Source organism: Microtus pennsylvanicus, chromosome 3, assembly GCF_037038515.1.
Source record: "Microtus pennsylvanicus isolate mMicPen1 chromosome 3, mMicPen1.hap1, whole genome shotgun sequence".
In the NCBI taxonomy this organism is placed as follows: Eukaryota; Metazoa; Chordata; class Mammalia; order Rodentia; family Cricetidae; genus Microtus; species Microtus pennsylvanicus.
In genome coordinates, this window is record NC_134581.1 from 75,945,201 (window position 1) to 75,970,523 (window position 25,323).

The following is a 25,323-nucleotide window of genomic DNA, read 5'->3' on the forward strand; positions in this document are numbered from 1 at the left end:
TCTCTTATAGAATGCAGCCAGGCCAAGCAATCATCCTTCAGCTGCTTCCAAAGCTCCACCTGCCAGGTGCTGCAGCCTAACATGTTGTGAAGGTTTCCTCCGACTGTAAGGGCTGCCAGCACACAGGGAGCAAGTCATTCTCCTAGCAAACACTTTGAGTAGCTATGCCATCCTGGAGAATAACTTGGGGCTTCCTGATGGTACTTCTCCAATTTTTGTTTGTTTGTTTGGTTTTTCTAGACAGGGTTTCTCTGTAGCTTTAGAGCCTGTCCTGGAACTTGCTCTTGTAGACCAGGATGGCCTCGAACTCACAGAGATCCGCCTGCCTCTGCCTCCCGAGTGCTGGGATCAAAGGCGTGCGCCACCATCGCCCAGCTGATACCTCTCCATTTTAAGTTACCTTCAAAGAAAGTGTTCTCACACACACTCACCCTTAGCTCTACTGAAGCCTGGGTATGCTCGTCATTTAGAATTTGTCCTGACACTAGTGCATGTTTTCTTGCCTCGAGGACAAGGCAATATTCCCACTACAGTCGGTGTCATGCCACCAACAGTTTGCCACTTGGCTCACAACATCTCCAGAGATTTCACAGGGACTCCGGCTGTGCGAGCTCTGTGAGTGTGAGCTGTGTGAGCCGTGTGAGTGTGAGCTGTGTGAGCTGTGTGAGTGTGAGCTGTGTGAGTGTGAGCTGTGTGAGCTGTGTGAGCTGTGTGAGCTGTGTGAGCCGTGTGAGTGTAAGCTGTGTGAGCCGTGTGAGCCGTGTGAGCTGTGTGAGCCGTGTGAGCCGTGTGAGTGTGAGCTGTGTGTGAGCTGTGTGAGCTGTGTGTGAGCTGTGTGAGCTGTGTGAGTGTGAGCTGTGTGAGCTGTGTGAGTGTGAGCTGTGTGAGCTGTGTGAGTGTGAGCTGTGTGAGCCGTGTGAGTGTGAGCTGTGTGAGCTGTGTGTGAGCTGTGCGAGCTGTGTGAGTGTGAGCTGTGTGAGCCGTGTGAGCTGTGTGAGTGTGAGTGTGAGCTGTGTGAGTGTGAGCTGTGTGAGTGTGAGCTGTGTGAGCTGTGTGAGTGTGAGCTGTGTGAGCTGTGCGAGCTGTGTGAGTGTGAGCTGTGTGAGCTGTGTGAGTGTGAGCTGTGTGAGCCGTGTGAGCCGTGTGAGTGTGAGCTGTGTGAGCTGTGGGTGAGCTGTGCGAGCTGTGTGAGTGTGAGCTGTGTGAGCTGTGTGAGTGTGAGCTGTGTGAGTGTGAGCTGTGTGAGCTGTGTGAGCTGTGTGAGCTGTGTGTGAGCTGTGTGAGCTGTGTGAGTGTGAGCTGTGTGAGCCGTGTGAGCTGTGTGAGCTGTGTGTGAGCTGTGTGAGCTGTGTGAGTGTGAGCTGTGTGAGCTGTGCGAGCTGTGTGAGTGTGAGCTGTGTGAGCTGTGTGAGTGTGAGCTGTGTGTGAGCTGTGCGAGCTGTGTGAGTGTGAGCTGTGTGAGCCGTGTGAGCTGTGTGAGTGTGAGCTGTGTGAGCCGTGTGAGCTGTGTGAGTGTGAGCTGTGTGAGTGTGAGCTGTGTGAGTGTGAGCTGTGTGAGTGTGAGCTGTGTGAGTGTGAGCTGTGTGAGTGTGAGCTGTGTGAGTGTGAGCTGTGTGAGCCGGCTCCATCAAGCCGTGGCGTCTATTCCGAGTCCTGCTGGCATACAACTCAGACAGTCTTCTCAAGGCTGAAAACCACAAACCCCCTCCTTCACATGACACTTCTCATTTTCATGTAGACAGACATGCAGAGGGTAGCCGCAAAGTGCAAAGAAGTTTATTAACTACAGCGGAGTAAAGATTCCATGAGTCACAAGGTCAATGTGCGCAGCCTTACAGCTCATTGCCTCCAGGAAACAAAAACTTTAATTTGATTTTATTTATTTATTTATTTATTTATTTTCGAGACAGGGTTTCTCTGTGGTTTTGGAGCCTGTCCTGGAACTAGCTCTTGTAGACCAGGCTGGTCTCGAACTCACAGAGATCCGCCTGCCTCTGCCTCCCAAGTGCTGGGATTAAAGGCGTGCGCCCAAAGTCAATGAGATACAGCCATGAAGAGTTCAACACTGGAGTGGACTCTTCCAAAAGGAAGGTTTTGAGTTGGGTAATTAAGAGTCTCTGGCCACTCCATGGATCTTCTTAGAGTCCCTCTTCAGAATGGGAGCTCAGTGATGATAGAACATTCTAGTTCAGGATTTGACCTCCGGGTTTTCTGTTGCTGTAAAACACACGCACGCACACATGCACGCACACACGCACGCACACACGCACACATGCACCTGCACACACGCACGCACACACGCACACACGCACGCACACACGCACGCACACACACACGCACACATGCACCTGCACACACACACATGCACATGGCAGGGAGGGGTAACTTTCCTTTCTGAAGCACCATTGCCTGACTTAGGAGCCGCAGACAGTTAAGATGTTCCCAAGTAGCCTGAAGCCACAGGTCACGGGGGAAAGAGTACTTTATAAAATCACATTTTGTAACATTTTTTTAAGAGTCCAAATCATAAAACTCAGAAGGTGATACAACCACAATGAAAGACTTAAATCTCTTTCCAGACAATGATATAATATCATGTGGTTTGAGCCCACGGAGCAGCAGAAAGGGAAAAACAAAGGTATAAGAATGGCACCTTAGAAGATATTAAAACAGTAAGTCAAACAAACAAAAACCCTTTGTCTTACATTCATTCTTAAAGGTAGGGTTCCATAGACCGCCTTATTGCCCTTAGGATCAAAAAGTTATAATGCAAACCTCAGTGTAAGGGTGAAGAAGGCAGCCTCGGCCTGGGATGCGACCACAAACCCATGGAGCAAATAAAATTACTAACTTACTCCCTTACAATGAAAGCCTTCATTGGTCTGTCATTTAAAGGAGGAAGAACCATTTCACAACAGTGTGTGTATTCAGTGTGTGTTTTCATCAGGCATCGATCACCTTACCTAACTCACCAATTTCTGAGCAAGACAAAGCCTCACAATACACTTGCAAAAAAATCCTAAAATACAAAACTGGTCCCCCGTTTTCACAGGATGATGGTTTAAATGGGTTCTTGTCACACCTCTGACAGAGCAGTGAGGTCCACATCATGTTCTCTCATAACTGGATCCCTCTCTTCAGATCTTCAGAAGCCCAATTGTCTATGCTTGGTGCCGCAAAGCTTTCTTCTCTCTGTTGATCTGTCAGAAAGGGTCTCACTGGAGCGGCCACAGACAACCACATCTCTAACAAGCAGCCCAAGACCCATGGAATCTAGCTACTAGAGGCATAAAATGCCAGGTCCTCCTCTGCTTCTTCTGGGGGCTCCCAGGACCAGAGGTAAATCACGGTGCTTATCAAAGAATCAGATTCATGACTCATCAGGCTAGATTAACAAATCTTTTAAGAGTTAAGATCCCAGTTTCAAGAATAAGATCTTGGTGGTAAGTAGAATGACTTTTATAAGCTACATAGTATATAACACTAATATGGAGCCCTCCTGAGCCATTTTAGGAAGAACCATGAAGAAAACTAGCATGTTGAAACCAGCAAGGCTGGGGGAGGGGTCATCTGTGACTCTCACAATCGAGCCATGAGCCCTGTCACTCTCTAGAGAGGGCTGTTTACACACATGCCGCCAGTCTTCCCTGATACGTCAGGGGCATCTTAATGGTTTATAGAAAACTTATTATAAATTAAAATTTATAAAGAGCAGAGGTGTGGGTTACAAGGCACAGAGGGAAGAGATGGGTGATGCCCTGCGCAACCTCACTTCCTCATCTCTGTACTGAGAAAACCAGCTTACAGATGCAGTAATGTGTCCATCACTGGTGCAACCTGGAGCTAGAAAAGGCTCTAAATAACAACAACACAAGAAAAGTGAAAAGACTTAAGGAAAGGACTACAAAAATATTTCATAAGTCGCCCCCAAAAAACATTCTTCAGAGGCATTTCTTGCTTCTGACTTGAAAAACGAAGAAGGAAACCACAAATTAGTCAGCCGCAGGAACACAAAATAACAAAGATTCTTTGGCCCACAGTGTACCTAGCAAGACACATGAGAAAGACTCTTCTACCTCAAAATCTGCTTCCTTAACTGTAAATTGATAACACTTTAATACTTAAAGGACCCCGTTAAAACTAGTCAACAACTTATGAGCCTACTGAATCTAAAAATATTGGGGTCAAATACTCCAGGTTCTGCAAACACAACTGATGACCATTAAATCACATAATGCACACTGAATACTTGCAACAGAAGACGTGCGTGAGGAAGCAAAGGCTACCCGTCCCAAACAAGCGTGTTGTTCATTGGCACGTCATCAGGAAGCTACATGCTCCACATCATTAAAAAGTACAATTTTGGCATCAGCAGAGTGACAGACGTTTAGTATCCTCCTTCAGGCAACTGGAAGAAAACACGAACTACATTCAAGAGCGAAGGTAAACCAAGGGGTGTGTTTCTGTTCAAGACAAGAATTTCTTTGTTCCATCCAAGTGTGTTAAAAAAGGGAAGGCCTGAGTACCTTCTGGAAGTTTCTGAACAGTTTATAAATATAAAATGAACACTTCTTCAATAAATAAATGGTCCTTAAAGTCTTCACCAATGACCTTCAGAATCTTCTGTCACTGCCGTCCCCACCAGTGGCACTCCTGGTCAGGGGAACCAGATATTTCCTGTTGTTAGGTAACCCTTCTTCCATCAGACACACTTCATCAGTAGGCCTCTTCATAGTCTGAATCCTAGAGGGGCAAGAATAGCAGATGTTTGTGCACTACAATGCCACAGTCAGATGGAGGCAAAGTTCATGTGTCTGGGTCTCCAAATGGAACCTAGCTTGGGTACCAATGGCGGGGTATCCCTGCTAGCACACCTAAGAGTTCCATGGAGCATCACAGGACCTCAACACAGTCTTGCAGGCTGATTACTGCTTTGAAGACCCAGTGGTTCTCCTTATGATTTTATTTTAGGACCTAAACACACCAGAAATGCTTGCCTCCAGCAGAATGTGCAGAGCTGAGGTTAGGAGCTCATTTACCTCGCTCCAAACTTCCTAGCTAAAGGACCCTGAGACACTTCTCTGTGACAACTTCAGCATCTCTGAAATGGAGATAATGCACTCTGTCTGTGTATCCCTGACTGTCCTGGGCCTTGCTCTGTAGACCAGGCTGTCCTCAAACCACAAAGGTCAGCCTGCCTCTGCCTCCTGAGTGCTGGGATTAAAGGCCTGGCTTTTCTCTACTGTCCTGCCTTTATCTCTAGCAACAATGTCCTCCTGTGACACCTCCTAGTGTAAACTCAGCAATTCTCCCTTCTCTGTCTTTCTTGCTGCATCAATTTTTCCTTCTCTGTTGGATCAGCCACAATGGCATAGAAATGTGCTTCACCCATCATAGACAGCAACTCAACACACAGTACCCTCTACCTACTGCCCCAGTTCTCTGCATCCTTTCTAAGAAAAGCTATTGGCACTCCCTTCCTCCAGTGTATCTTTGTGATGGTTCTTGCCCCTTCCCCGGTACCTTTTGTACTCTACTATCCCAATGGGGCTACTTTTGCCAAGGTCACCAGTAACCTCCACATCACCAAAACATCACCAGTGAACTCCCAGTTCCTGGAAAATTTTTCTTCCCCATCTTCCAAGATACCAAACTCTCTTGGTGGTCTTCAAACCAGGTCATCCCTTTTCATCATCTTTTGCTAATTCCTCTTTGTCTTTCCAATCTAGAAGCCTCCGAGAATTCCAGGCTCAGTCCTTTGACCTCTCCTACAAATATACACATCTATTTCCTCAGTGGACATATCTCCATCTGTCTCTATCTCCTAATGGCTCCCAGGTCATATCTTCAGACTAGGCCTTTGTTCTGAAAACATAAGTGCCCACCGTACATCTCAAACTTAATATGTTCAAACACAACTCCTGATTTCACTCTTACATCTTGTTCTGGGGTTGGAGAGATGACTAGGTAGTTAGGAACATTCTCTGCCCTTCCAGAAGACCAGGGTTTGACTCCTGGGGCTCAATAGTTAAAAGAACCTGGGTTCAAGTTCTAGCACTCACATCAGTAACTCAATTTTCAGGGAATCTGACGACCTCTTTTGGCCTCCATGGGCACTGCATCCACATGGTGCACAGACACACATGCAGACAAAAGACTTACATACATGCGATAAAAATTTCAAGTTTTAATCAAAACATTTTAAGACTTGCTCTATAAAATGTTGGTTCTAGTCTACTAGTGGCCTAAGACCTCTGGAGCAGTCCTTACTTCTCAGTTTTTTTTCCTTTAAAAACAAATGCCAGTAAATCCTTCTGATTTCACTCTAGAGCAGAATCCAGACTACAAGCACTTCTCGCATGTCTACTACGGACTTCTCTCACGTGGATTACGGCGAATGCCTCCTGACTAGGCTGTCTGATCCTGCCACAGTCTCTTCCTGCCACTCTCCACACACAAGCTAGACTGACACTCTGAAGGCACTCGTCGGTCCACAGTACTGCTCTTCAAGTCACCTCCAGTGGGTTCCACTCCACGCAGAGTCCAGGTGACTAAGCTCTCTATGAGATCTAGATGCTGCATTAATTGACTCCAACAGACTCATTCTTGTCCTCCTCTCTTGCTTTCCACACTGCCCCCTTGCTGTCCCTAGAAAATACAGATCTTGCCCTCTCCTCTCAGCCTTTATAAGCACAGTTTCTTCCGCATTCCCTTGTGAAAGCTGTGTGGCTAGCTGTTTACTTTTCTTAGGAAATTTCTCGAATGCCATCTTACTGAAGGTGCCTATAAGCATCCTATTTAACACCGGAGCTCTTCAGCCATCTTTCCTTTTTCTGCTTTGTTTCTGCAATATTTATTTGCATTAAATATTGCCTGACATGCTAAATATTTTAGTTATCTTCAAAAAATCATCAGTGTTTATGCCCCAATTTAAGAAAAGATGCTCTTTCAACTGCACGCTAGAGGATGTGCGAGAGGTTCTCAGGCAGAGAACGTTTCCCTAGAAGAGCTAGAAGTGTTTTCTTTTCACCTCTATGTTCTCAGCACCTAGAATGGTACAAACGGCACATGTCCGGTGCCAATAAACAATCATTAAATAAATTAATACAAGAAATGTGGCCAGGTGGTGGAACACGCCTTTAATCCCAGCACTCGAGAGGCAGAAGCAAGTGGATCTCTGTGAGTTCAAGGCCAGCCTGGTCTACAAGAACTAATTCCAGGACAGACTACGAAGCTACAGAGAAACCCTGTCTCAAAACAATAAGAAAGAAAGAAAGAAAGAAAGAAAGAAAGAAAGAAAGAAAGAAAGAAAGAAATGTGGATACTGTCTCTTACTCTGTGTTATCAAAGTATTCAAACCCTGGAGAGTTGAGACTAGATCCTTCTTCATAAACTAACAACTTTTTCTCAGCTCACATAGGAAATTCAAGCTCACAGAAGTCAAATAATGAGAAGCCCCGTGAGTGACGGGGCTGCACTCATCAGGCGAAAGGCTGAGCGGCTCAGGGACAGGTGTGCCCACATTAGATCACAGGCTGATTCTGAGGCGTCTCCAGCTGCACCACATCAGAGTCCTCCCTTCTCCTTAGATCCCAGGACAGCCACATAAGCCTGAGTCACTGCGTGTGCTCAGAGAGGGATGAGGACCTGCCAATAGGATGTCTCTTGGTGATAAAAGACATCAACCAAATCACATAAAGACTGTACACCCTGACTTCCTTTAAAATACCAGGGTTCATCAAAGAATTCAGTTCAGGGCTCTGAGTCCAGAAACTTGAAATCCTCCTGTAAAATTTCAATAGGGTTTTGTTGTTGTTGTTTGGTTTGGTTGGCTGGTTGTGTGTGTGTGTGTGTGATCTGTCAGTAGCTTACTTGCACAACCCCCTTTCTTAAGAACACAATGAACACAATTCTACACCCATGAGACAGAACATAAAATCACGGACCGGTGAGATGGCTCAGTGGGTAAAGGAGCTTGCTGTCAAGTCTAATGACCTGAGTCGATCCCTGGGACCCACATGGTAAAAGAACAGAACCAACTAACTCCAGCAAGAAGTCCTCTGACTCTGTGCACTCACTGTAGTATAAATAAACAAATATAGTTTTCAAAATGAGGGCTGGAGAGATGGCTTAGCAGTTAAGAGCACCTGTTACTCTTGCAGAGGACCTGGGGTTTGTTCCAAACCCCCATACGGAGGCTCACAACCATCTGTAACTCGAGTTGCAGGCAGTCACACACCCTCTTCTGACCTCTACAGACACCAGGCAGACTGGTGGTACATATCCATGCATGCACTCTTATACTTCCAAAAAAAAATCTAAATTTTATCTTTAAAAAAATCAAGTTGAAAATTGGTAGGAGTTCCCAGAAACCCTGGTTCCTACTTTCCTGAGACAGCTGGCATGTTTCTGTTTGTCTTGAGAGCAAAGGACACTTCAAATGGGCAGGAAGAGGAGAAGACACCAAACAGAAGAAACAGGGCACTTACCAGACACTCCGCACAGCGGACACAGAGCCTCGCCATGCAGTCATTGCTGTCCTCCTGGTCAGTGCTGTGGAAAGAATACATAGCAAAACTCAGCTGCCACCGTCCTTAGCACAGGGGACAGTTCCAAACTCAGGTATTGAATTCCCACGAGTGGTTTTATAGCTGACCCTTAAAGAGAGTCGTTAGGAATAAGTAAGAAATAAGTATGCAGGAGACAGGTAGCACAACACCCAGCAAACAGCTCATCACCATCATACACTCAGGAAAGTACTGAACACCAGCACCGCTGAGGCGCCATGCTAGGGTGGGAACAGCAGCAAAGAGAAAGACCCTGGCCTGTTGATGAGTTCCCAGACCCACGTGAGTGAGGACGATAAGAACTAATGTGCACTGTAATACCCTACGACAATATCCCAACAGTTAGGGTGGAACTGCCATGCGGCACAGCGCAGGGGAGACCCAGTCTCTGATCAGGACTCAAGGAGTAGGATGAGAAGTGGACATGCAGCTTGGTCCTGCAGGTAAGAAAGCTTCTAGACAAACAAGAGAGGGAAGGGGGCCATCCCAGGAATGCTGAGTCGGAAGAAAGCTGGACAAATGGACAGATTACAGGTAGAGACAGACAGACGCGTACACACACACACGAATGATTATAGAATATCTAGAGGAAAAAGACATGAGCTGACTATAGCCAGCCTACAGTGTGAGTGAGAGCAAATGATGGAAACATTTGACTTGGGAACAGACCACAGAGAGTTATATACTGCGCTTAGAAACAGACATCAGTATGTTTGCCAATAATTCGTGTGTGTGTGTGTGTGTGTGTGTGTGTGTGTGTGTTACATGTTCCTTGAAAAGGGAGGTCTTTCTCCAGCAAATAAATAAACACATGGACAGAAAGAAAACTTTAGAACTTCCCAAGGCTAAGACTCCCTCATCCTTAGGCTAAGAGTCCTTTCACAGACAACGGAAACATCACAAAACTTTCTTTTTTGGTTGCTTTGTTGAGATAGGGTCTCACTATGCATCCTTGGCTGGCCTGGAACTCATTATATAGACCAGGCTGGCCTTAAACTCAAAGAAACCTGCTGACCTTTGCCTTCTGAGTGCTGGGATTAAAGGTGTGTGTCTCGTGTCAGCTACAGGGCTTTAATGTACATTTCTGTTCCTTTTAAGAAGTAAATCTGTTTCTGTGAAACAACTGGATTGTGCCTGCCCACTGGCAGAATGGTGATTAATAGATGCTTTTGATAACCAGGTGATTTGAATGAGAATGACCTCCATCGGTTCATATATTTGAATACTTAGTTACCAGGAAATAGAACTCTTTGATAGGATTAAAAGGATTAGGGGATGTGGGCTTGTAGGTTTTAGGGTTATGTCATTGGGTTTTAGGGTTTCAAAAGCCCATGCTAGGCCCAGTCTCTCATTCTCATTCTCTCTCTCTCTCTCTTGATTAGGATGTAGCTCTCAGCGGCTTCTCTAGTATCATGTCTACTGCCATGTTTCCCACCATGATGATAATAATGGACTAAGCTCTGAAATGGTACGCCAGCCCCCAGTTAAATGATTTCTGTTATTAGAGTTGCCATGGTCATGGTGTCTCTTCATAGCTCTAGAGCAGGGACTAAGACAGTAGCCACACTCCTTTACCCCTTCAGAGCATCTGCTGACCAAGAACAGCACATGCTTCTTTAAATTTCCTCTGCCCATCAGGGCTCTTCTCAAAGCCTCCTTCACTGCTCATACATATTCTGTTAGGAGATGAGATATATGCTCAAAATGTAAATGAGGAGCCGCAGCCCTGTACAGTGTGGTTCCTGACAGAAGCTCCCTGTCAATCCCCCCCTCCGTGTCAATGCCCACAAATGGCACTCTAATCTTCCTCTGGTGCCCCTCACGGAACTACCCCATTGGGAAAGAAATTTCAGCACTGGAGCGGACCTCAGCCTGGGAGGGAAGTGTGTGGATATGGAACACGGGTGCTGCCCCCAGCGCAGGGCTATGAAAAGGACCCAGGCTCACTGTTGGGGTCTCAGCGGGACTTACTCGTCGGAAACTTCAATGGAAGACTTCTTATAGCCAGACCTGCTCCTCTTCTTCACCCCTGTTGCCTTCCTCCCCATCCTCACCAGCAGCAGAACGACCACCACTGCCGAGGGGATGAAGACAAGGATGGAGAGCAGGGCCACCGAGGACAGCATGGTGCCGAAACCTGCAGGGAGAACCGCGAGAGGGCTGGGCACGTGCAGCCTGACTTCAGATCAGGCTCGGGATTCTTCCGATCCCAGCTTTGCTCATGCTTCTCATTACAAAGGGAATAAATTCACCACAGACAATAGAAACAATACAAGAAGGATAAACATGTACACATAACTCCACCGCCTAGGAGTAACATACTGCTGTCTACCAGTTCATTCTTCTTTCCAGGGGCCTAAAAGCACATATGGGGCAGGATGCAGATTGTAAAAGCAGAAGTCCTATTTTTTACATTATTTTAGCTTAGCATATGATACATTTGCTTTCATGTGACTAAAAAGATCCCGATTATAAAGGTCTTTCAAGCCAGGCATGGTGGCACACACCTTCGATCCCATACTGGGAGGCAGAGGCAGGCAATCTCCAACCAAGGCCAGCCTGGTGGTTTACAGAGTAAGGCCTAGGACAGCCAAAGCTTACAGGGAATATACTTTTAAGGAAATATCATTTTTAGAAATCTGCCTTCTAGAAAAATGAAATCTATTCTTGCCAGGGGTCTGAGTATGTAAATGTGCAATGGGTTATCATCAAACCGGATGACAATTATGACAAAGAAAAAGGTGAGGAGGGAGAGAGGGAGAGGAGGAAGAAAGGACAGGGTAGGTAGGCAGTAGGAAACAAAGGAGGGAGGGAAGCCCCAAGAAATGGTGAAGAAATTATGACTCATAACGTGTCTCTATGTCTTTGGTTCAAACCCAGTTTCAAGTTCAAATAACCACATAATAGTCACCAGAGGAAAATTTTGAAAAGAGTCACTCGTAACCTCATCAGCACAGGAGAAGGAAAGTGCCGCTTCTGTAGCATAAAGAAATGTAGCGCTGCCCACTGTTAGAGGGAGCACCACTCACACAAGCAGCCTCTGAGCTGTAGAGGACCCCAACAGGACAACTGGAGTAAGTTCTACACCACACACAAGCACCCTTCATTAAATTGGGGGGATTGCTCAACATTCCACAAGACATTTGGTCACCTGAAGATAAAATGAAAAAGACAATGCAGAAACTATGACAACATTAAAAGAGCATATCCAGCTTTCAAAGTTAAAATTGAGACAGCTCGGCCAGTAAAGGCGGTTCCCAACTCCTGCACGCTGTCTTCTGACCTCTAGACACCATTGCAGCATGCATGCCCACACCGACACACATACAAAATAAATAACTTTGACACAGTGGTCCTCCAGAAAACACCCGAGGAGGCACAGCAGTGGAGGAGCCTGGCAGTGAGCAGCTTACCCCTTTCGGTGACCGTGAGCTCTGTCAGGGGGATATTGTGGTACACGTCTGGAGGATTCTTCACGGCACAGCTGAACGTCCCATTGTCCTTCAGAGTGGGGTTGCTGATGCTGATGGACGCATCCCCTTTGTACACATTTCCAACCCAGGAAATCCGGTCTCGGAACGTGCCCGCTGTCGTTGGGTACTGGAAAGACTGGTAATGAAAAATCTAAGAAAGCGAAGATCACGAGAGAAAAGGTTAACTTGGACAACGCAATGAAATGAAAAGCTGAGTAGATCCAAAGTTAGAAAGAATTGTAAAATAGGGTTTTCTTTCCCCCCAGTTAGCTTTTTTGTTTTGTTTTTAGTGCTTTTCTCGCCTCTCTCTTAGAAAGACAGGTCAATACAACTGATACGAAAGAAAGGTTGATGAGAGAGTCCTGAGAACTTGTCTACGGCTGGAGAGATGACTCAGTGGCTAAGTGTCCTTCCAGAGGACCTGAGGTCAGTTCCCAGCACCCACATCAGGGAGTTCCCAAGCACACAGAACTTCAGCTCTAGGGGATTCCACACTTCTGGGCTCTAAGGGCACCTTCACATGTTACCACACACACACACCCATACACATATACAACAGAGACCTACACACAGACACACACACCCATACACATATACACACAGACACACACACACACACCCATACACATATACACACAGACACACACACACACCCATACACATATACACACAGACACACACACACCCACACACACCCATACACATATACACACAAACACACACACACACACCCATACACATATACACACAGACACACACACCCACACACCCATACACATATACACATAGACACACACACAGAGCGATCTAAGCAAGAACTTTCTTCTAAATTCTTCATAAAGTCCCCAGGTAAATGACCCTCAAGCAGAGGCAGCTTCACTCTCCACAAAACATTTGACAATGTGGGCAGATTCTTTTTTTTTCCCCACCAGGTTTTAAATTGTATTTATTTTATTTCTTTATAATTGACAAATAATAACTGTGTATATTTATGGAGCACAATGCGGCTTTTTTGTGTGGTGTTGAGACTTGACCCCTGGGCCTTGTGCATGCTAAGTTCTACCTCTGAGCTACACTCGAAGCTATTTTTGCTTTTGAGGAACTGCCAGGCCATTTTCTAAATTAGCTGTATTATTTACATTAGCAAATTTCCCTTTTCTCCAACCTGCACCAATCCTTACTGTAATCTGCCTTTCTAAGACTTATTTTTATTATTTTTCATCGTGTGTGCATGTATGCACATGTGTTTGTGCATGAGTGCAGGTGCCCACAGGCCACTGTGAGCCATCTCAGGTCCTCAGCAAGAGCGGTGTACACGCCCAACCTCTGAGCCATCCCCAGCCCCATGACTCGCCTACTCTATAACAGCTCTGTTTGGTTGTCTGAGGTGAGGTCTCATTACAGTTTTATTTTTAGTCCCTTTATAATTGGAGGCACTGAGTTTTTTCATATATCTGAACACTGATATTGCTTCTTTTGGGAAACGTCTGCTCAGATCTTCTGCCTTCTGCTTAACCAAGCTATTCATTTCCTTGGCACACTGGGTTGTGAGCTTCAGGCACCTAGTGGGTAGAAGTCAAGGGCACTGCTAAACTTCCCACAGGCGTAAATGTCAATAACACTGAAGAAGGGAAACTGTATCTGAAGAAACACCCGATGTTTGTTTATCACGGTTTGCAAATGGCCGCCACTGCTTCCTCCCCTGGCCCTCAGAACCTCACCGCAGCATGGGAGGCAGGTTACTCCCAGGCACACAGCTAGCTAGAGACAAAGGGAGGTCTTCGTTTTCCAGATCCTGTCTCTCTCTGGTCTCTCCCATGGCCGTTAACACAAGCCCATGTCAAATGCCTGATAAGCGTGCAATGACTCTCTACCGTATTAAGGTGACACTGCTTTGGACTTGGTGGCTGGACACTTGGTCACCAAAAGCACATATTTACGCCTGAAGGTGTGACAGGCAGGTATGATAATCAACACGACTCTTATGCAAGACAGGAGGCTTCCTTCTTTCTTTGTTTACTTGGTACCTTCCACTTAGGACACCAGGCGTTTCCAACCACCGAATTGCCTAACTTTGAAGAGCAATTCCTCAGAGAAGATGCTGAATCACTCCCTGGTCAGTTTCATCAAGAATTTTCTTCACAGATACTTAGCACACCTCCCATGTTCCAGGGATGTGAAGGAACAGGATACAATGGGTGCCACACAATCATGGCTCCTGTTCTCATGGAACTTACATTTTGGTAGAAACAGTAAGAACCAACATATATTTGACAAGTGTTCCAGGTGGGGGGGATAAAGGAGGCCTACCAAGCCAACATGATGGTGTGTGCCTGTACTCCCAGTACTCAGGAGGCTGAGGCAGGAGTGCTGTGTCTGTGAGCCCAGCCTGAGTTATACACTCAAGAACAGACTGGGGTACAGAGCAAACCTGTCTCCAGAAACCAAGTCCTATCATCAATCATCAGAACAAAAAACCTAAACATTCCTCACTGACAAAACAAGGTCTGCTGTGTTCCTTCCAGGTTAACCTAACTCATGAATTACATTTAAATTCGTTACCCGCAATCCTCACTCCTTGGTAAGCCTGACAAACTAACCACTTCTCTGCACCTGAGCGACAAGACTCTTGAATGCTGCTGATTCCAGCTCAGATGAGCTGCGGCTTTCTGACTGGGCTCACAGACCGCACTCTAGAAGAAGCATTGTCTGCACATGGGGTTCTGACTCAAGAAGGTCCCTACTGCTTGCTCACTCTGTCCTACTTTTGGACAAGGAGGCAGAGCCAAATAAGGTCAGCCACGGCCTCCTGACAAGTCAGAATAAAGGGAACTATTTTAAATCTAAAGCAACAGGAACCTTGACACCCGCCGTGTCTCCTTTGCCAGTTACCCATATTCAAAAACCACGGCACTCCACACCATGGCACTCAGAAACAGCTCCTAACGCACAATTCAAAGCGTATTCACTGAGATAAAAGGCAATTTTTTTCCAATGGAGGAAAATAGGATAAAGAAGACTTTGTAAAATCCAGTCTAGGAAGGACGGCGAGATGGCTCAGGGAGTAAAGGCGCCTTGCCTCTGAGATGAAGGTCTGCGTGCATCCCCAGGATCCAAGGGGTGGAAGGAGAGACCTGGATTCTGCAAGTTGTCCTCTGACCTTCATATGCTCACAGTGGCACACATACGCAAATAAATAAATAAATAAAAATGCAAACCCAGTTTACAAGTGGCTATGGTATTGACATTTTTCAAGAATTATTTCATGTGTATGGGGGTTTCCCTGCATGTACATCTGTGTGTTAGTGCATGTCTGCTACCCAGGGAGGCCAGAGCATCTGATTCCCTTGGAACTGGAGTTACAGGAGGTTGTAAGCTAGCATGTGGGTGCTGGGAATTGAACCCAGGGTTTCTCTGGAAGAACAGTCAGTGCTCTTAACTGCGAAGCCATCTCTCCAGCCCCAACATTCAGATATATTCTTAAATAGCACCCATTTTGAACCAAGGCAACTGAAAGAAAGAGAAAGGGTTTTTACAGCATTGTAATCTCTAATTAAACACCCATAATGGGACTTGAACCATAAATGTGTTTTATATGTGTGACTAAAGTATATTGCTTCTAATATTGTATGACCATCTGTCACCAATGTCATCTGTCACCAGTACAAAGTTCCACAACTTCCTTCAAAGGCAGCTATATAAATCACTGCAGATGTTTACATGGCCAGAGGAGAAGCCAAGATAAATCTACAGAGTGCAGGACTGTCAGACAGACACGCCCACAGAGACAGCGGATGGGAGCAGCTATCACAGAAAGGATGTCAGTGACGTGAGCAGGGAGTTTCTGGAGCCCACGTCCTGGAGATGCCCTTCTTACTGTATCAGATCTAAAACAAAGCTGTGATGACACGCAGAAGGAAGCAACAAGGCAACCAAATTAAGCCACATTTCCTCGTGGTTTCTGACCATCTTTTTCCTTGAAGATAATGTGCAGGAGACTTACATGGCAGAGTAAAAGGCTCTGTGTGATTAAACAGGTATCATAAGGGGCAGAAGACTAGCTTTCTCCAAAGCCCTATCTATTTTTATTTCACTTTCTAATTATTTTTTGTTTGTTTGTCTTTTGAGTCGGGGTTTCTCTGTGAAACAATCCTGGCTGTCCTGGAACTCACTCTGTAAACCAGGCTGGCCTCGAACTCCCAGAGATCTGCCTGCCTCTGCTTCCCAAGGGCTAAGATTAAAGGCATGCGCCACCATCGCCTGGCCATTTTCTAAATTTCACTGTAGTGTGTATGTCTATATGTGTGTGTGTGTCTGTCTGGAGGTGTGGTGTGTGTGTGTGTGTGTGTGTGTGTGTGTGTGTGTGTGTGTGTGTGTGTCTGGAGGTATGTGTGGTGTGTGTGTAGATGTGTGTCTGGAGGTGTGTGTGTGTCTGGAGGTGTGTGTGTGTCTGGAGGTGTGTGTGTATGTCTGGAGGTATGTATGTGTGTGTGGTGTGTGTGTGTAGGTATATGGTGTGTGTATACATGTCTGGAGGTGTGTGTGTGTGGAGGTATGTGTGGTGTGGGTGTGTGTGTCTGGAGGTGTGTGTGTGTGTGTGTGTATGTGTCTGGAGGTGTGTAGTATGTGTGTGTTTGGAGGTATTGTGGTGTGTGTGGGGTGTGTGTGTGTGTGTGTCTGGAGGTATGTGGTGTGTGTGTCTCTGGAGGTATGTGTGCCGTGTGTGTGTGTGTGTGTGTGTGTGTGTGTGTAGGTGTAGGTGTGTAGGAAGTCATGAAGGAACATTAGGGCTAGCCTTTACACATAGAAATCAGAGGACAACTTCTGACAACTTTTGAGTGTGCGCTCTCTCCGTCCCCCATGAGTTTCAGGACTTGAACTTAGGTCATCAGGCTTGCGAAGCAGGAGTCTTTATTCACTGAACTAGGGCACAGGCCTTCTTTCTTTTTTTAAGTGTAGATCAAGTTGGCTTCAAGACTGCTGTGTTGCTGAGAATGGCCTTCAACTCCTGATCTTCCTACCTCACCAATGCTGAAATTATAGACATGTGCTGCCATGCCAGGCACTCAGAGGAACGTTCTAAAAAGTCCACACTTACAGATTCTGTGCGACTGCTGCTGGGGGGCCGGTATGTCCAGTCTATGGTCAGTTTGTCAGTGACATCCGAAGACGACTTGAAGGTGCATTTCAACTTGATCTTCTCTCCAACATATCCCCGGACATGGGCATCTGCACTGATCTCCAGAGAGAGGGTGGGAGGCACACCTAGTGAGGCAAGGCCAAACACTTATGATGCATTTGCTTTGTTGGGTTATGCAAATGTGAGTGAACTCTACAGATGCTTTGCATAATTTTTAGGGACCTCCCCCAAAAGCCAGAGCCACCAATGTACTTTCAGACAAATCTATGAGGAGCAAGGAGCTAAGATCCATTAATCTTTAATAACATTTTTATCATTTTATGGTCTTAAATCATAGCAAATAGTTGAGTAAAAGTTAAAAACCTAATCCCACTAGCATTTTTCCAAACGCAGGCTTGTAGTTGTTAAATACAAACAAGAGAGGGTTGCCATGACAACTATAAGACAACAACATCTACTCCTTCTCATTCTGTGACCTCCCTAACAACCCCTCAACACACACACACACACACACACGCGCGCGCTCCAGGAATTCAGCAGCTTTTATGAGGTCTAAGAGACTCAAGCAGTGGTGGCACATACCTTTAATCCCAGCACTTGGGGGCAGAGGCAGGCAGATCTTTGTGAGTTCAAGGCCAACCTGGTATATAGCAGCAGCGATAGTTCCAGGAAAACCAAGAACAACTAAGGCTATACAGAGACACCTTGCTCAAAAGAGACAGAGTTTAGCCAGGCGGTGGTGGTGCAAGCCTTTAGTCCCAGCACTCGGGAGGCAGAGGAAGGCGGATCTCTGTGAATTTGAGGCCAGCCTGGTCTACAAGAGCTAGTTCCAGGACAAGCTCCAAAAGCTACAGAGAAACCCTGTCTCGAAAAAAAACAAAACAAAAAGAAAAAGAAAAGAAACTACTAGTGTTTCAACCAGTAGCAAAATGAAGACAGAAACTACAAATAGGAAATTTATGCTCTAAACTGTCCTGAAGGGTTATGCCTAGTCTTCTCCCTCCTCTCCTCTTCTTTTTCTTTTTAAAATTATCTTTATTTTTTAATTATGTGTATATATGTATATGGGCACATCCACAAGTGCTGGTGCCAATGGAGGCAGGAGGCGTTATCCCTAGAGCTTGAGTTACATGTGTTTATGAGCCATGTGATGTGGGTGCTGGAAACTGAACTTGGATCCTCTGGAAGAACTCTAAGTGTTCTAAACTGCTGATCCTTCCCTCTAACACCTCTTCTTCCTCCTCTTTTCCCTCTGCTGCCTCGCCTCCTCTTCTTGAGAGAGGGCTTTGCTATGTAGCCAAGTCTGGCCTAAATTCACAGTCCTCCTGACTCAGGCTTCAAGACCTAGGATTACCGGCATGTAGCACCACACCCAGCTAGGCTTCCTCTCAAAGCTGGTTAGTGAATCACACAGCTATTAAAAGTAAATTATGGAGGGCAGGCTGGAGGTGTAGTTCAAGGCAGAGCACCTGCCTTAACTTGGAAGGGCCCAGGTTCTATTCTTAGTATCAAAAAAAAGTAAAGAAAGAAAAAAAGAAAGGAAGGGTAAAAAGTAAATTATGGATAAGAAAAAATAAAATTGAATGTGTTTTACAATGTAAAAGTAAGATATCATTTTTAAAGCCTGCAGTGTGGTTTTTCTAAAACCATTCATTCCAACTTTAACACTCCACCTTTCTGAAAGAAAGAAAGAAAGAAAGAAAGAAAGAAAGAAAGAAAGAAAGAAAGAAAGAAAGAAAGAAAGAAAGAGGGAGGGAAGGAGGGAGGGAGGGAGACAAAAAACACCCAGCACTTTGTCTCTTCTAGCTGACTTCTAGTGACTAGAAACACATCTCCCCCTGGAGAGCACTGTTCTGGAAAATGAAAACACAATGCTTCAGTTCTTCAACTTCCTTCTCTACCTCACTAATCCAAGATTCTTCTGGTAGTCAAGGTTTTAGAAAAGAGCAAATCCACACCCTGCTGCAAAATCCAGTGGTCTTTCTGGCACAGGCAGGATGGTGTAATGATTGAACACAAAGATGCCTAAGCCAGAAGATCTGAGTTCAAGCCCTAGCCCTATCGCTGGCTCTGAGCAGCTCAGCAAGTTACCTTCCTCCTTCAGTTTGCTCATCCCGGCAGAAATGGGGCTTACCTCTAGGCCACTGTGGGGATTAAATGAGTTAAAACATACACAACACCCAGAAAGCCTACCTACCTGGAGCAAACGCCCCACGCCTGCTGATACCGCCTGCTCTTTCTCCTACAGACTCTCAGCTTTGCCTACCGCTGGCATATCTGAGTCATTGTCCCAGTACCTTCACCTCTGCCAGCTTTGACTCATTTTCTCACTCCTCTCTGGACGATCTAGTCCGGTCACATTCCTCCCAAAAGGAGGAGATCAAGACAGAGCTCGCTATTAAGGCCTTTAATAAGAATCTGACCCATCTCAAAGATGATGGCCCTTGGGTTCCCTGCAGAGTATCCTTTCTGACTGCCACGCTAAATTGGCCATTTCTTCTCTGTGTAACTGCCCTGGATGTCCCAGAACTTGCTTTGTAGACCAGGCTGGCCTGGAAATCACCAAGATCTGCCTGCCTCTGCCTCCCGAGTACTGGGATTAAAGGCACATACCACCACCACCCAGCTATTTGCCATTTCTTGTTTGCCTTTGTAAATGTTCATTCCTCTGCCAGAAAAAGGCTTTGTTCTCATGCCCTCAACCACTCCTGACCCGTCAACATGGAGAAAACCCCAATTCAGCACTGGAGATTCAGGTCTAAAACCTGAAAGGTAGAATGAACCCACAAATTACACAGGCTCCTTATTCTATGTTTTCAGCCTAAAACATACATACAATATAGAGCTTGAAGTAGAAGATTTGAACTTAGAACTGCGCCAAGCTCTAGCTCATCTGACTTCCAGTTGTGAGAGCTAGGTGAATGGAAAGAATAGCCCTCCTGTGGTCACTGGGAGCATCCAATACACTTTAAACATATACAGGCCTGGAATGTGTGAGGCTCTGTGTTCTCTCCCTAGTACCACAATAAATAAGCAAACAAACAAAGAAATAGTCATAGAAGACTTAGTAGATCCCTCAAGATAAAAACTTTTAACAAATAGCAACTATTATTATTAAAGTGGACACTACACATACTAAAGAGTCTGAACTAATTCCCTGCTGGGCTGTGAATTAACACCTAAACACGAATAGTCTGTCTCAGACACTGTCATCTACCCATTCTACCCCCTTCCCTATGCCTGGATTGTCCAGTCATTTCCCAAAGATACTGTGTCTTTTCATGTCTCTATGCTTTCCTCTGAATACATCTTTATCTAGAAGGACCCTCTTCGCTCCTACCATCCTGCCAGAGTTGCTCCCCACCAGCTCAAAACCCCAGCCTGCTTTGTGATACCCAAATTCCCTGAAGTTCTTTGCTCTTCCTCTGAAGTTCCCTACACAATACTACCCAAACACATTGCCATGACTACACCTGACTTACAAAGGTCCTTTCCTTCACAAAATACAAGTACCGTCTGGGCAAAAATTCCGAGAGAAGGCAAGCAGGGGGAAACTGGGAGGATCACCACGATTACTAGTGTAAGAACAACATATGCTCACTGCTCATTCCTTCTCTCCCTATCAACCTTCCTTATGGAATTTTCAACATCTCTCTCAGTGCTCTGTCTGTACCCATTTGGGAAAATATCAGTTCTTGATAATCACTTCTAGTCTGGGCTGGTGTACTAAAGGAGGAAAAATAAACACCCAAATGTACAGACAGTTCCCATAAGAAATTAACCGCTAGAAGGAAGAAAGAAAGGTGTCAAGAATGACTCTCAGTTTCACTCAAGGAGGAAAACCAGGCTTGTGGGGGAGGGGCATGAGTCTGATTCTGAGTAAGTTTGGATGTCTTTGATACCTAAGGGATGTCAAAAAAGAACCACACATCAGGGGTCCGCAATGACTCAAGTGGAAGCAAATGGCTCTCACAAGAAAGAGAACTCATAGTAATAAGCAGTGACCCTGCTCTCAGCCCTGCAGGGAACCCAGATTATCCAAACCCATCAATCTCTCCAGTAGTTTTCCAGCAAACAGCTAAAACATTTCAACATCTTTATGCAAATGAAGTTTTAATAAAATGCAACCACACTGGTTTGTTTGTGGCTACTTTTGCACACTTGGCAGAGACTGAGAAGATGCAGCAGAGAACAGGTGCTCACAAAGTCTAAAATGTTCACTCACATCCCACTATTGGAAATTGCCGATACCTGCTTTAGAGCTAAGACAAAATCTAGGTTAGAGTTAGAAATCAGAACCGCTGTAGTTGCTCCAGTTCTCCAGAGTCCCAGTCTCTCTCTGTCTCTCTCTGTCTCTCTCTGTCTCTCTCTGTCTCTCTCTCTCTCTCTCTCCTCTCTCTTCCCTTCCCTCTATCTCTTTTCCCTCTTTCTCCATCTCCGCCTCTCTCTCTCTTCCTCTCTCCCTCCCTCCCTCCATCTCTCTTTTCCCTCTTCCTCCATCTCTCTCTCTACCCCTTTCTCTTCAGTCCATATTCCCTCTCCATATTTCTATCAACTCCCTTCTTAAAAACCTTTCTTATCCTATGCTACATTCATTCAAATTTTCCATATTTTAGAATATCTTTTCAGATACTTAATTTTTAATTTATTTGTTTTGTTTCTTGAGACAGGATCATGTTATGTAGACAAGGCTAGGCTGGCCAATCCTCCTGCCTCAGCATCTCAAGTGATAGGATCACCATGCTCTGGTTTGAGATTTATCCTGGCCAAATAAAAACATCTGATCATAAAAATTTTTAAAAAACCAATTAATGGATGTTAGAAAATAAAACCTCATTCTAACACAAATCATTTTAGAGATGGTAGAAATTAAACATGACAAAACAAAGTCCCTAATTTTATACATCCCATTTTCCAAAACGTAAATCTCCCCAGCTTGAATGTCCATAGTACTTGAGCACTTATAGGAAAAAGAGAAAAGTGTAATTCAGGCTGGTTCTCTGTCATTATTGCTTCCTCTTCTCTTGTCCTTGGAAGTCAAAAAGGGCATCTGATTCCCTGGTATTAGAGTTACAAACCATTGTGAGCCCCCATCTGGATGCTGGGAATCAAATCTAGCAGACCAAATGGTTCAAACGAAGTTAATTTGGGGGACTGGTACGATATGGAAGAGCACCAAGTGCCCTTAACTGCTAAACCATCTCTCTAGCCCCCTTGGTTGGATGGTTGGTTGGTTGATTGATTTTTAAGGCAAAATATAAATCTATTAAAGAAGACTTAGAGGAGTAGCTGAGGAATACAAATTATTCAGGAAGTACCCAGAGATCAACAACTTCAAAACTATTATTAGAAGTACCCAGAGATCAGTAACTTCAGAACTATTACTAGAATGTGTGCACACATGTAGAGGTCCGTTGAGTGAGTTCTCTCCTTCTCCTGGTAATGTATGATCTGGAGATGGAACCACATCATCAGGCTTACATGGCAAGCACCTTGGCCCACTGATCCATCGCACCAGTCCCCCAAATTAACTTACGTTTGAACCATTTGTTCTGCTAGATTTGACACCTGCTCTTCAATGAGAAGTAACTCTGGGTTTACAAAAAGACCACTATTTCTAGAATTTTTTTCAATGGGACAGGATTTGAACATTTCTCCCCCAACACCCATGCTGTGTATATACAAAAAGGAAAAAGATATGTTTATATAAAGTGACAGTGGGCCTAACTCCATTGCAAAAAGAACTCAGATGAAAAACTGGACACTTCTGATGACACAGGTAGTTGGGAGGGATCAGGGAGTGTGCTAGCAGCATGCAGATTAGTCACCAGATAAATGAAAACCTCCTCCCTTACCGGGTGAGACTCGGCCACCTAAATGTGTTCATCTTTATACAGTATTAAAGACCCCTTTCAGAAACATCCATTATTTACAGGGAAACATTACAATTCGTTCTAATTCTAGCTATATTCGTATTGTATTTCTTAGGAAAACACACACAGAGAAAATAATCCGGAAATAATTTAGACCTCAAAATGAAGTTAATTAGTTTGAATTGAAATTTAGAAACTTGGAATAACAAGAAAGCAAAATTATCCAAATCTTACAATATTGTCATTATGTCAACACTGTACTTCTTCTTTATTTTTTCTCCCCGAGACAGGGTTTCTCTGTAGATTTGGAACCTGTCCTGGAACTAGCTCTTGTTGACCCCACTGGCCTGGAACTCACAAAGATCCGCCTGCCTCTGCTTCCTGGGTGCTGGGATTAAAGGTGTGCTCCACCACCGCCCGGCTAACACTGTATTTCTGACGACAGCTAAAAGATCAAGTTTCAAAAGAACGCCTGTGACTTTTCTCACACTTTAGAATGTTTATAAAGTATGCCTGCTCTAAGAAAAATCACACTATAATCCTTCCCGAAAGTGTTTTATTTCATAGCCCCTGAAATAAAATTACCAAATCAAGATTTTCCTTCCCTCCCGCCACCCACCCCTTTATCCCTTTCTTTCTCTCTTTTTTTTTTCCAGTCCTTATAATCATTATTGTGTCTCTCAAAATAACTGCGGCGGACAGAATAGTCCATTCCTGGCCAGGGTGTAACAGCAATACAGAACCCTGGCAGACAGTGGCTGATAACCTCAGACGAGAACAGTGAGCGTCCGCAAAGCCCGTGCTTGCTGTGGTTTCGTCAGGTCGCGGCATCACCAAGGCAAGGTCAAGTCACACCAGGGAGAGCTCCGGCGACGGGAGACCAACTCTCCGTAGTGGGTGGTGACAGCCGGGAAAGAACGTCCTCCCACATCCCCTTCCTTCCCAGAAACCGAGCTGGGGGTTTCCTGAGACCCCCAACCCGGAACCGGAAGAGCGACCATCTTTCCTGACCCCCCCCCAAGCCGGAAGTGGAGCCCAGCCAGCTGGCGCACTCACCCTGGACAAATAGAATGCTCAGCAGTGGAAAGAGAGCGCAACCACAGCCTCCTGCTGCTCCTCTTGGCAGCTGCATCCCGACAGCTCTTCCGACACTTGCACACCTTGTTTACAGCTCCCGGGGACCACGCAGGTGGTACCGGAAGTGACGTAATCGTGGGAGCCACCTTGAAATGGCCATCCGGCTTTACCTCAGGGACATGGCTTGTTAGCAGACTCCTACCTGGTTTCCCTCATCAGCAATTCTTTGGCTCTCAAGAAGGATCTGATTGCTCTCTTCTGCTTCAAATTAGCCACAGACTTTGGGGAAACAATTTTACTTTTATGGAATTCTGCAGGACCAGGCTTGATCCTCTGACTGTAATCTAGAAGTTTTATCTCCAGAGTGTCTAAGTTGAGCTTCACAGTAGATTCTCATACATTTGAAGTTCAGAGAGACCTAGGCGAGTGTACAAGGTCAAATAAATAAACCTTTATTGGGCCCTGTGAAAATACACACAAGCCTCGACATTCCTGTTCCTTTTAATGTAGCCATTACATCATCCAGAATTGGATGCTTATTAAATTACAGTAGTGATAGTGATGTTGAAATCACTACAGCGTGTATTTGAGGAGAAGGGAGCCTAGGATATGTATCAATACAAAAGTATTATTATCATAGTCCATGATATTCTTAGACATGAAATAAGATGGTCTGGAAAAAGATGGTACAGGACCCTGCTTGGTTCATGTAGTCACCCATTCTCCTGGACTCGCTATGGTCAAAGAAAGGACAAGGGAAACAGAAAACCTCAGCTTTTGGAAATATTTCCTAACTGTGATGTTTTCAACCGGCACACTTTACTAGACTTGAAAGTTGGTGGTTTTCTCTATGAAGAGAATAACTATAAAGTCCTCAAACTAAGCCAGGCAGGGTCGCAAAAGCCTGTAGGATCTGCAACACTGAGGCCGGAGGACCACAATCAGCCTGTATTTCTTAGTAAGACCCTAGTAAAGGTTAGGCTTAGACTCCAGAAATGAGTCTTCCGAATATGTAGTATCATTTTGCCCATTTCCCAGCTCTACAAAGCAATGTGAGAAAACTAGAAAAAAAATAGAAATTAATTCTGTCCATTACTGAGTCTATTGTCTCTAAGAAAACTGGAGCAAATATAAAATATATCCCCTTGCTTGCTTTTAACTGCTATATGAATTTGGCAGAATTGTATGTAAGC

At 45.1% G+C, this 25,323-nt stretch overlaps 1 protein-coding gene across 2 annotated transcripts; it reads right to left on the bottom strand.

Moving 5' to 3' along the window:
- Nucleotides 1–1,760: 1,760 nt before the first annotated feature.
- Nucleotides 1,761–24,238, bottom strand: Mpzl3 (myelin protein zero like 3). Of its 2 annotated transcripts, XM_075966105.1 has the most exons (7): nucleotides 24,110–24,225; nucleotides 23,412–23,498; nucleotides 17,139–17,305; nucleotides 11,981–12,191; nucleotides 10,539–10,704; nucleotides 8,490–8,553; nucleotides 1,761–4,743 (listed from the first exon to the last, which is right to left on the bottom strand). In XM_075966105.1, exons 1-7 carry the CDS (start codon nucleotides 24,183–24,185, stop codon nucleotides 4,717–4,719), a joined length of 798 nt encoding a protein of 265 aa, XP_075822220.1. In that variant the 5' UTR covers nucleotides 24,186–24,225; the 3' UTR covers nucleotides 1,761–4,716. The 2 variants fall into 2 exon arrangements, with proteins under 2 accessions (XP_075822220.1, XP_075822221.1); XM_075966106.1 differs by lacking the exon at nucleotides 23,412–23,498 and having other exon boundaries at nucleotides 24,110–24,238.
- Nucleotides 24,239–25,323: the final 1,085 nt, after the last annotated feature.